The sequence below is a fragment of the Coenobita brevimanus genome, chromosome 13 (assembly GCF_032717465.1).
Source record: "Coenobita brevimanus isolate Jiangsu-jjx chromosome 13, ASM3271746v2, whole genome shotgun sequence".
NCBI classification, from domain to species: domain Eukaryota; kingdom Metazoa; phylum Arthropoda; class Malacostraca; order Decapoda; family Coenobitidae; genus Coenobita; species Coenobita brevimanus.
Window position 1 is genome coordinate 8,373,198 of NC_136966.1, and position 12,616 is coordinate 8,385,813.

General features: G+C 44.8%; 1 protein-coding gene across 1 annotated transcript in view; it reads right to left on the reverse strand.

Moving 5' to 3' along the window:
* Positions 1-225: 225 nt before the first annotated feature.
* Positions 226-12,616, reverse strand: part of LOC145416028 (translation machinery-associated protein 7-like) — a 35,520-nt gene continuing 23,129 nt past the window's right edge. Inside the window, exon 4 of the mRNA XM_080285131.1 lies at positions 226-376. Within this exon, the coding sequence (XP_080141257.1) occupies positions 342-376 (35 nt within the window). The 3' untranslated portion in view covers positions 226-341. The remainder of the gene's footprint in view (positions 377-12,616) is intronic.

Consider the following 12,616-nt stretch of genomic DNA (forward strand, 5'->3'; position numbering starts at 1 on the left):
AGAGAGATGAGTCAGGGGTTGTGTTGTGCTGGTACAGTGTAGGAAGTGTTAGGGGGAAGTAAATGTTGAAAGTGTTGTTTTCTTGTTTGTGACCAGATGTGACGTTGAGTGACTACTTCTAACGTTGTGTCAGTCTGGAAGAGTGATTGTATTGTTTATGTGTCTTCGATGAGGAGTGATGGGTGTATGTATGACAGGAGATAATATTAAACTAATGTATGGGTAAATTACCGTATATTTTAAAACTGATATCCTTTATTTATGAAAACAAAATGCATCAGACGATGTGTGTGAAGACGAGTTGAGGGTGAGAGTCATGACTTAGCCAGACTGAGCCCCTTTTACTTCTTCCCACTCTTCTTGATGCCACCAGATGCTGCAAACAAAATTACCATCAATAGTTGCATTTTAACATTTCCACTACAGTTAGAGAGCACTTGGTTATCTTATTCATGCTAACACCATACGATTTTGTTTAATTTCAAAGCTCATTAAAGTTCCTCAAGCATCTCAAATTATTACTGGTACATCTTGGAATTATAATAAGGACAATATATGACAAATTTATTTCATCCAGGGAACCCACAGCTGCTGATGGACTAAAGCAAACTTTTTCCCCCCTAGTTATAATAAAATCATGGTTGTTGCTGTCAGCCATGTTACAAAAATAACTGACTGTCTCACCTTGGAAAACAAACAAAACAAACACACAGGTTTAAGCAACAAAATAATCACCTATCAAATTAGCCCCTTTCAACACAGTAACAACTTTACAAATTGTAATCTCATAGTCCCAGGTAATTACATTCAGTTCAGAATCACAGCCTGGTAGTGATGAAGTTACTGAGGATTATGTCTGTCTTAAAGCTGAATAAAATTACCTAATGGCAACAAGAACATATAATGTGTCACTGGCCAGGGGAAAAAAAAAAAAAAAAGGAAATAGGGAAAATTTTATCATGCACATGTAGCTTTTAGCTTATTAAATTTTTACAATCCCTCTCTAAGTTATGATGGCAAGTAGTTGGCACCACACTGGAATTACTGGGTACATGATCAACTTCACATCAACTTCAATTATAAAAAAACAGCAATACACCACACTAACAGCTACTGGTGCCACAACATCCAATCGTGTTTGTCATTGCTCTGGTCTTTTACTTCCTATTCATCCACATAAAATATTATACAAATTTGTTCCTATTTCTCTTGCACCTGTTAGCATTCTTTCTTTCATCATTCACATTTTTCACACTTGCTTTCCTCAATTACATTTTTCACACTTACTGTATATGTATTTGTGCCAGATTTAGTTGAAGCTTTAAATATCTCTAGTACAATGCACAGGCTCACTGAAGTTCTCAAAGGAGGATAATCAACATTTCTGAAAGCAAGATGGTAGGAGGTGGCAACCATCATCCACTCACTTGACGTAGTGCTGCCTACAACTTCACCTTTATCATTCTTTTTCTGTCTGCCCTCCTCTCTTCCTATTTCTCCAGTCATTCCTGTCATTTTTATTACTTTTCTTTCTCAATCTTTCGTGTCATTCTTATTACTTTTCTTTCCTTTTCAGGTGGTTTTACACTGAGTGACAAGCCTAATGGTTTCCCGTATGCCATGAAACCATGTACAACACTGGGTGGTAACCATATAACCAACCCATACGTGTTCCCTACGTGTCAAGAGGTGGTTGACGTAAGGTTAGTGTCCATCCCTGTAAAATAACTGATTCAAAGACAAACAGTTACCCTTTACAGGATTATGGCATCTGGCTATAAACAGTCAGATAAATTTTTTTTTCAGTGACAGCAACATGGAGAGTAGACCAACATACTCTCCCAAACATTTCCTCTAACTATCTATACACTACACCACATGCACTTTACATTTCACACAACGTATCCCACTATGTTACAGGGGTTGGCGCCAGCAAGGGCATGCGGCCAGAAAACTTTGCCCCCACTACCTAGTGGCGGACTTCTGGGGGGAGGCGTGGCAGGGGTTCCGCCAGCATAGATCGTGGGTCCAGGGCGAGATGGGGCTCAGGCCTGTGCTAGAGGGTACAGGGCATTGCGGTTCCCAGGCTGCCGCTTCCGCCCAATAGAGAGGGGCCCGAACCTGGGAGTAGCGCCCCAGGAGGCTGCCCTATCAGTGGGTGTATAATGGCGGGATAGTTGCAGTGTCAAGGCGCGCTTGGAGGGTGTCCCTGCAGCTGTCCTGGCAGGGTGCCCCGAGGCCACTACCACAGCCACTGGTAAGCTGGTGGGCTAGGGGTCCCAGATCCATTGCCTGGACCTGGGACTGTGCAGTGAGTGGGACCTGTGCTGTCTGTTCCCTCTTTATTAACACTGAAGATGACAAAACAAAGTAAGTTTCAAAGCAAGCCTGAGGACAGTAAATCACCCATGGGGATGAGGGTGGGTTCATGGAATGTGGGAAGTTTGAGGGGAAGAGCAGGGGAAGTCGTTGAGGCATTCAGTAGGAGGTGGGTGGATGTGGCGTGTTTGCAGGAAGTCCAGTACAGGGGTGGATCAGCCAGAAAGATTGTTGGGATGGACTGTTGCTATAAGTTGTTTTGGCAGGGGGGGACAGACGGATATGGAGGTGTTGGTGTGATGGTTGCGGAGAAATGGGTGGAATATGTTATGAATGTTTTGAGAGTAAGCGATAGGATATTGGTAGTGAAAATTCTGTTGGGTAGAAAGATAGTTGTGATTATATCGGCATATGCTCCACAGGCAGGATTGGATGAAGCAGAGAACGACAGATTTTGGGATGATTTAATACATGTAGTGGGTGGTATGCGGGATGATGAGATAGTGATTTTGGGAGGGGACTTAAATGGTCATGTAGGTGAAGCAGCACAAGGTTATGAAGGAGTGCATGGGGGATGTGCGTATGGTCTAAGGAATGCAGAAGGGGAAAGGATACTCAAGTTTGGGGAGGCAACGGACATGATTGTGTGCAACACATATTTTAGGAAAAGAGACAGTAAGTTAATTATGTATGAGTCTGGGGGAAACAGCAGTCGGATAGATTATTTTCTGGTTAGGAGGGCTGATAGGAGGTTAGTGAGGGATGTTCAAGTTATAGGAAGTGAGAAGTGTGTGCAGCAGCACAAACTATTGATTTGTGATATGGTGCTTAAAGAACAAGTGATGAAAAAGAGGACTTATGTACCTAGGAGGAAAATATGGAAGCTGAAAAACCAAGTGGTAAGGGATGCCTTGTATAGCGAGTTGATGAGAGTGGTGGCTGAACAGGGAGCTGTAGACAGAGGCGTTAATGAATAGTACAGAGCCCTCAAGAACAATTTCTTGAGAGTTACTGATTTAACATGCGGTTGGACAAAAGGACCACCAAGACATAAAGTAACTTGGTGGTGGGATGAAGGTGTAGAAGCTGCAGTTAAGGAGAAAAGAAGGCTTTTCCGGGAATGGAAGAAGGGTGGTAGCAAAGAGGAATATTTGGCTGCCAAGCATAGGGCTAGATGAGAGGTATACAGGGCAAAGTCTGAGTCACAGAGACTATTACTTGATAACCTAAATCATGGGGAAAGAAAAAATATGATATTTAAAGTGGCAGGTCAAGTGAAGAGGGATAATCGGGATATTATAGGTGAGCAGTGTGTGAAGAATGATGAAGGATGGGTAGTGGTGAACAGTGAGGATATTAAAGATGCATGGAGAGAGCATTATAACCGGTTGTTGAATGAGGAGTTTGACTGGAACAGGGAAGGTTTGGAGCCAGCAGATCCAGTGTCTGGCCCTTGGCCTTTGATTGATACTGCTACTGTGAGTGAGGCAATAGGCAGGATGAGGGTGGGGAAGGTAGCAGGTGTGTCTGGGTTGACTGCTGAAATGTTGAAGGCCTCAGGCGATATAGGGGTGAGTTTAGTCACTGACCTGATAAATAGGATTATTTATGAGTGTGTTGTCCCAGATGATTGGCTGAAGAGTGTAATTGTAAATGTGTATAAAGTGAAGGGTGATGCCCTGGAAAGAGGAAATTATAGAGGTATAAAGCTTTTAGATCAGATAATAAAGGTAATGGAGAGAGTTTTAGAAGGTATGATTAGAGAAAGAGTGAATATTGATGAGATGCAGTTTGGGTTTATGCCAGGTAGGGGGACCACTGATGCAATATTCATTGTTCGTCAGCTTCAGGAAAAATATATTGGTAGGAGAAGGGATCTTTGTTTTGTTTTTGTTGATTTGGAAAAGGCCTTTGACAGAGTCCCTAGAGAGGTGGTGAAGTGGGCAATGAGAAAGCTTGGCTTGGAGGAGTGGCTGATTAGGATGGTTATGGCTATGTATGTGGGTGCTCACACCCAGGTAAGAGTGAATGGAGATTTGCGTGATGAGTTTTCCGTGAATGTTGGTGTGCATCAGGGGTCAGTCTTGAGTCCCATGTTGTTTATCATGGTACTTGAAGCCCTTTCACGTGACTTTAGAAACGGACTCCCGTGGGAGTTGTTGTATGCTGATGATTTGGTGTTGATTGCAGGGAACGAAAGGGAGGCGGAGGAAAGGTTTAGGAAGTGGAGAGATGGTATGGGGCACAAGGGTTTAAGGGTAAATGCAGATAAAACAAAAGTGATGATATCTAGGGTTGGTGGCGGTACTGCCAAAGACGATGGAGAGTGGCCATGTGCAGTTTGCCACAAGGGCGTGGGAAGTAATTCCATCTTGTGCGGTGTGTGTGATAAATAGGTGCATAAGAGATGTAGTGGTATCAGAGGTAGACTGCAAGATAATGCTGATTTTATGTGTACGGTGTGAGCAGGTGGAGATTGTCAGGCATGAAAGGATTGATCTTGCTGGTGAATCTCTTGAGTGTGTGGAAGAGTTTTGTTATTTGGGAGACATGTTGTGTGCTGGAGGTGGGGCTGGAGCTAACTCTCTGGCTAGGGTGAGAAGTGGTTGGAAGAAGTTCAGGGAGCTCTGGCCTCTCCTGACATTGAGAGGACTCTCCCTACGTGCTAAGGGGTCTTTTGTATGCAGCATGTATTAGGAGTGTAATGCTGTATGGTAGTGAGACCTGGGCAGTGAAGGAGGAAAATATTCGCCAGCTCAGACGTACAGAAATGACAATGATTAGGTGGATGTGCAGCGCGTCCCTGCGTCCAAGGCCTGGAGGGGCTGGGTTAACGATGGAAGAGTTGAGAGGTAGGATGGGACTGGAGTGTATTGGTGTTGTGATGAGGAGAGGTAGACTGAGATGGTTTGGACATGTGGAGAGGATGGGGGATGATAATTGGGTGAGGAAGGTGAGAAGTGTTAATATTGGGGGTGGGGTTACGAGGGGTAGACCGAGAAAGATATGGAACGAGGTCATTGTGACCTCAGGGTTAAGGGACTGAACAGGGAGGCTGCAATGGATCGTGCAGCATGGAAAGCCGCAATTAGGTGACCAAGGCCGACACATGCAAGCATGTTGGAGCCTTTAAAAATGAAAACGAAAACGAATCATTTCTACCTGTTCACCGTAACCAAATTAGTTTCCAGCTTCTATAGCAATTTAATCTACTCTGCTTCTAGATTCAGAATTTACCCCTGTCTTCTTTCTCTTTCATTCTCATTACTCCTTACAAACTCTACAGTACTGCCACTCGCTTTCACCTTCCTCAGCCCATCATGTCATTAATACTTATATGCAACCTTCTCTCAACAAGCACATAACTGGGCTCCTTTCGAAACTATCTATCTATCTATAGCCCGACGCCCTAATCCCACAAAGGGTGGCCGCAGACAAAACGCCTCCAAGTCGCTCTATCACCCACCATTTGACTACCCTCCCCCCAACTCACTCCCCCCTCCCTCATATACCTTTCAACTCCATCCCTCCACCTCATCCTCGGTTTACCTCTCCCTCTCCCTCCCTCCACCTCACCTACATACACCCTCTTAGTAAGTCTTTCATTCTCCATTCTCTTCACATGTCCAAACCACCTCAGTGTATTTCTCCTAATCTTCTCAACCACATCCACATCCACCCCACATCATTCCTTCACTTCTTCATTCGTCAACCTGTCCCTCCACGTCACTCAACATGCTCCTCTCAAGTAACTCATTTCCACTGCTCTCATTCTTGACTTGTTCCCCTCTTGCAAGGTCCATGCCTCGTTTCCATACGTCAGGGTAGGGATCACAATACAGTACTATCATGCAGTGACTTCATAACTTCCATACTCACCTCCCTATTTCTCATCACTGCTTTCAGTGTACCAACGACCTTCCTTCCCTGCTGTACCCTTTCACGCACTTCATCCCCCAAAGTTCCATCCTTACTCATCACACTACCCAAGTACTTGAATGCACTCACATTCTCCATATCCTCACCATCCATCCTCACTGCACACTCTGTGACTTAATTCCTCTCAAACACCATAACTTTACTTTTGTTTACATTAACTTTCAGATTCCTCCTCCTACACACTGTCCCAAATTCATTCACCAAACCTTGCAACTCCCATTCATCTTCACTCAAAAGTACTGTATCATCAGCAAACAGCAACACCGGAAGCTTCCAAATCTCACCCTCATTCATTAGAGCCACCCCCACATCCACTGCCCTACCCTGCACCTCCTTTACAACCCCATCCATGTATATATGAAACAGCCATGGAGACATCACAGAACCCTGTTTCAGTCCCACATTAAGATCAAAGAACTCACTCAGCTCACCATCCACTCGCACCGTAACTCTAGCTCCCTCGTACATACTCTTCACAGCACTCAACAATTTCCCCTCCACTCCATATATTCTTAATACCTTCCACATACCTTGCCTATCTATTCTGTCATAAGCTTTCTCCAAGTCCATGAAGGCAGCATACACTTTCCTTCCCTTCTCTAGATACTTCTCCACTAAACATCTTAGAACAAATATCTGATCTACACACCCTTTTCCCTTCCTAAATCCCCCTTGTTCTTCTCCAACTAGCTCCTCTGTCATATGCCTAACCCTATCAATGAGTATTCTACCATATATTTTACCAGTCACACTAAGTAGGCAAATACCCCTATGGTTACCACATATTTCTCTCTCTCCTTTTCCTTTGTATAAAGGAACAATTATACCTGATTTCCAGTCCTCTGGAACCCTTCCCTCTTCCCAAGCCAATCTACACAACTTCCATATCCACTCCACAACAATCTCACCCCCATACCTAAGCATTTCACCACACACTCCATCAATTCCTGGGGCCTTTCCCAACTTAATATTCTTCATCGCTTCCACTACTTCCGCCCTACTGATCTCTTCCTCCCTCCTCTCATCTCTTCTTCTCCCAGCCATTCCCCAACCACTTATACTCGCACTGCTCTCACTCTCCACATTCAACAAATCCTCAAAGTGCTCCTTCCATCTCCTCAGTTTCTCTCTCTTCTCCACCAACAATCTATTATTCCTATCTTTCACTCCCCTACTATTTCCCCTTTCACACTGCCTTACTTTCTTACCTCCTTCCAAAACAATTTCTTACTCGCCCTCCATTTCACACTCAGATTCCTCCCTAACTCCTCATCCACTTTCTTTTTACTCTCCTTCACCAGTCTCTTAACCCCTTAACCGCGGGGCGTCACTTTCGTGACGCTCGGCTACAATGGATCATACCGCGGGGCGTCACTTTTGTGATTCTGTGTTATTTTGAATTATCCCGGGCTCTCAAGTGGTGGCTTGTATCATATATCAGTACTGCCAATGTCCAACACTAGTCAGCACTCCAAATCTCATCTGTACTCCCATCCATTGTTGACATTTTAGCTATTTTAACCCCTTCCTGACTCTCCTACCTGCCCTCCATTACCCTCTCCTCTCACCTCCCACGCCGCGCTGCGCCACGGAAATTTCCCCTTCTCTTTCCACAGATTTCATCCATTGAAATCAGGCCTATGCCCTATATTTTTACCCAATAATATATACCAAAAAAAAACAGGTAAGTGATAGTGTTATACTCCAGAAATTGCCTAATTATCACCTGACAACACCTCACGTGCATTCATTCGCTACATTACCACGGTAATTTCCCCTTTGATTTATGCCTTGTAATCGATGTCTGTAATAAAAATATATATCAGAAAGGAAGGGAGAATCTAATTGACATTTACAGTCACCTGGAACTACCTATTTCTATATTTATTGCCGAGATTTTCTACCTATAAAAAATTAGCATGTAAGTTAGCAGCAGTAAGCCTAAAGTGTCATTGTCAACCCTTCCCTTCTCAGATAATTTACCCCCTTCTTGACTCCCCTCCCTACTTGCCCTCCATTACCCTCTCCTCTCACCTCTCACGCCAGCTACGCTACGGAAATTTCCCTCTTCTTTTTCCACAGATTTCATCCATTGAAATAAGCCCTATGCCCAATATTTTTACCCAATAATATATACCAAAAAAAAACAGGTAAGTGATAGTGTTATACTCCTGAAATTGCCCAATTATCACCTGACAAAACCTCACGTGCATTCATTCGCTACATTACCATGGTAATTTCCCCTTTGATTTATGCCTTGTAATCGATGTCTGTAATAAAAATATATATCAGAAAGGAAGGGAGAATCCTAATTGACATTTACATTCACCTGGAAGTACCTATTTCTTTATTTATTGCCGAGATTTTCTACCTATAAAAAATTAGCCTGTAAGTTAGCAGCAGTCAGCCTAAAGTGTCATTGTCAACCCTTCCCTTCTCAGATAAGCCGCGGCATTTAGTTCCTTGTCCTCCACTGCAGAGACAACATGTCGCACTCGCGCCCTGCCATTCCTGCCGCTTCTGCGCCCATTGCAAAGGGCCCCGTGACCTCTACCCCCAAGAAAAGTGTTGAGGCAAGCAGGAAAGGCCTCAGTGACTCTGCAGTGGCACGAGAACTTGCTGAATTGTCGATGATAATAATGGACAGCGATTTTGACGATTCCGGTGAATCGTGTGATGAGCCGGGTGAACTTATCGCGCCAGAAACAGCGACAACAAGTGCTCCTACTAGTGAATCTGTGTGTAGCTCAAAGGGAAAGGAGCCTTTAGTGCAGGAAGGAAAAGAATTTGGGAAGGGAGTGAAAAGGCGGCGTGTTAGCCCCAGAACAATGCCACCACGTGACCCAGCCCGCCATGAGTCACGAGATCATTCACCTCCCCGTTCCCCAAGCCCTGCTTTACTCATCTCATCATCATCGTCGGCTGAGTTATCTCCGGAGTCTTCGTCGTCGGAGTCACCACCAGCATCAACAGTGAAGACCGGCCGTAGAGGTAGAGGTAGATCTAAGAGAGTGAGAAGTAGTGTAGCTAGTAGGGTAAGGGCTGCTAGTGCTGTACGGCAACCTAGGGTCAGTGCGAGTGACCTTGACCGTGATAAGCCTCCCTCTCAGCCAACTTCCACCACCACCACCACCACCATCCCTCCACCGCCACGCCAGGGAATCCTGGACGCCTTCGCGTGGACGGAAGGGTCAGATTTGTCCCCGAAAACCTGGTTTTCGATGAGAGCTCGTCAGGAGTTCAGCCTGCCTTCACTATGGACGAAAATGCTGAGTGTGTCGACTACCTTTTGGCCTTCCTAGATGACGAAGTCATGCAGCACATATGTGATGAGACTAACAGGTTCGAATCACAACGTGCTGCTAGTGGTACAGGTGCAGCCAAGATGCAACAGTGGACCATGCTGGGAGTGCAGGAGCTGTATGTGTTCTTTGCCCTCATGCTTCTTATGCCACACTCCAAGAAGCATGAGTTGGAAGAATACTGGTCCATGGACCCCTTACTACCCTCACCGACCTTCAACAAGTACATGGCCAGAGATCGCTTCCGGAACATCATGGGAAACCTGCACTTTGCCGATAATGATGTACCTTCCCAAACCGACCCACTCTGGAAGATCCGGGAGATTCTGAACAGAATGAAGGATAAGTTCATGTCATTCTTCCACCCATTTCAGAAGGTTGTCATTGATGAGTCCTTGGTTCTGTTCAGAGGACGTCTTCGGTTTGTCCAGTACATTTCAAGCAAACGCCATCGCTTTGGAATTAAGTTCTTTGTACTGTGCGACTGTAAGACGGGTACATCCTTGACTTCGTCATATATTCAGCCAGCACTGTCGATCTCGATAAAACACACCCCCTTGGCTTCTCAGGCTGTGTAGTGAAAGTGCTCCTAGAAAAGTATTTTGGTGGGAATCATGTGCTGTATACAGACAACTACTATACAGCACCGAAACTTGCCAAATACCTTTCTGAGCACGGCATTGGCTCCTGCGGCACTGTCAAAAGTAATCGTGCCAACTTCCCCAAATTCCCAGAGGCAGGAGGCTCGCAGCGAGGGGGAACGTGCACCTACGCAAGTCTGAGAAGATGCTGGCAATACGGTGGCATGACAAGAGAGTCGTGCACATGCTCACCACCGTACATAAGGGGAGATGAGAGACAGTGGGAAGGTCGACCGTAGGACAGGCGAACCTGTGATGAAACCTGATGCTGTGTTGGACTATAATATAAACATGCGGCTGGTGGACAAGTCCGACATGATGATTGGTGAGATCGACTGCCTCAGGAAGAATACTAGGTGGTACAGGAAAGTTTTTCTGCATCTCATAGATATGACGATGCTGAACGCCTTCATCCTGTACAAGATGAAGGTAAAGCCACCCAAGTCCTTCTCCCTGAGGTTGTTGTTCGCCAGGACTTGTGTCCAGCAGCTGCTGGAAAAATATGGTAAGGTGCAAGCAGCAACTCCAAGGCGCCATCCAGTTACACTTCCCGACCGACTTGAGCAGAGGGCGTATATGGATCGGCACAGACTTGAGCTAATGCCTGCCACAGGGAAAAGGAAGGCTGCGGTCGCAGGTGTCAGGTATGTGCGCATACCACACGCCGCACACCTGAGCATAAACGCACCTCTTGGCAGTGCGCTGAATGCCAGGTTCCCCTCTGTGTAACCTGCTTCTTCGATTATCACAGCCAGAAGCAGTTCTAACAGTGCAAGTGTGGAAGCAGAATTATTTGGAAATAATGTGTAAATAATGTGTAAATAATGTGTAAATAGCAGGTGAAAGCAATGGATGTTCAGTTCATATGATTGAACAGTGTACTATAGTTTCATCTTACTGAAAGTGACAGTGAATAACATATTGTAAGTAAAATAGAAGGGTAAATATTGAAAATAGAATAGAAAATGTAAATAGTAATGTAAGTAATTAGTAATATAAGAATATGAGTACAAATAATTTATGTTATAACAGTGAGAGTGAATCCGTGGCTCTCTCGTATTTTACTGACTGAAAAATAGAATGACTTCAGTGACAATAAAATAATACGACTGAATGAAACTTATGGAGAAAGACTCCAGATATATATAAGTGTGATATAGTAATAGAAATATAAAGTGTGAGGGGTTTTATGAATAATAAATGACAGAGTGCCTAGAGCGAACTAGGGCAAGTGCGGCGATCAGACGCGCTCGTAATTTCCATTGCTTTCACACTGTTTTTTTTTTCAGTATGGATCCCAAACTACTTGAAAATGGTAGAATAGTGTTTATAGTGTTTGTATCTGGCTGTGGTAATCATATAACGGGTTGTCGGGAAGTGTAAAGTGGAGACTTAGTTACCCTACTTCAGAGGTCTCCACAAGTCCTACGGAAACTGACGAAGGCTCAACAATCATTCCAGGAGAAAGCTGAAGGTATGTGCTATAAGCATATATAATTTTATTATTCTAGGACTAATAACTGATTTTTAGCAAATATTTTTTGAGAGTCTGTCGGAGCCCAAATAACCCCGCGGGACACGCAAGTAATTGGTAAACAAGCCCGCGGTGTAGGGGTTAACCTCCCTTCTCCTGCTCACATATACCTCTCTCTTCTCTCTCTCATCTTCTCCCCTACCTCTACTCACCAACCATTCACTATATGCCTTCTTTTTTTGTTCCACAGCTCGTTTCACCTCATCATTCCACCATGCTGTCCCTTGCACACCCTAGCATCTTCTCCTCACTCCACAAACCGCCTCACACGCTGCGCCTATCTCTTCCGTGAATATCTTACATACGTCTTCCACCCCTTCCATCTGCTCTAGCTCATCCCTTCCCAGTCTTTCTTCCACTATGCTCTTATACTCTGTCATTTTCTCACTATCTTGCAATTTCTCCACTCTTCTCACAGGAGTTGCTTCCTCCTGTCTCCCCCTTCGTCTCCATAACCACTTTCTTTGCAGCTCTACCTTGGCCATCACTAAGTGATGGTCCGAGACTCCATTCCCCCACCCTCTCCACACTCTTGCATCCAACACTTGTCTTCTCATTCGCTCATCCACACACACGTAGTCTATCATTGCCTTTTGTTCAACAAGTTCACCATCCATCCTCCTCATTACTCTCCATGTATACCGGTGGATCATCTTATGCCGAAAGTAGCTGTTGCCTATTGCCAACCCCTTACAAGCACAGATGTCCACCAAAGCACTTCCATTCCCATCTACGTCAGCTGGCACACCCCACTGACCAACCACTCCATCCACTTGTACACTCGCAACTTTGCCATTCATGTCTCCAATCAACAGCACTCTCTCACTCCTCTCAAACATGTCCATACACACTTCTACACTCGCCCAAAACTCATCTTTCAC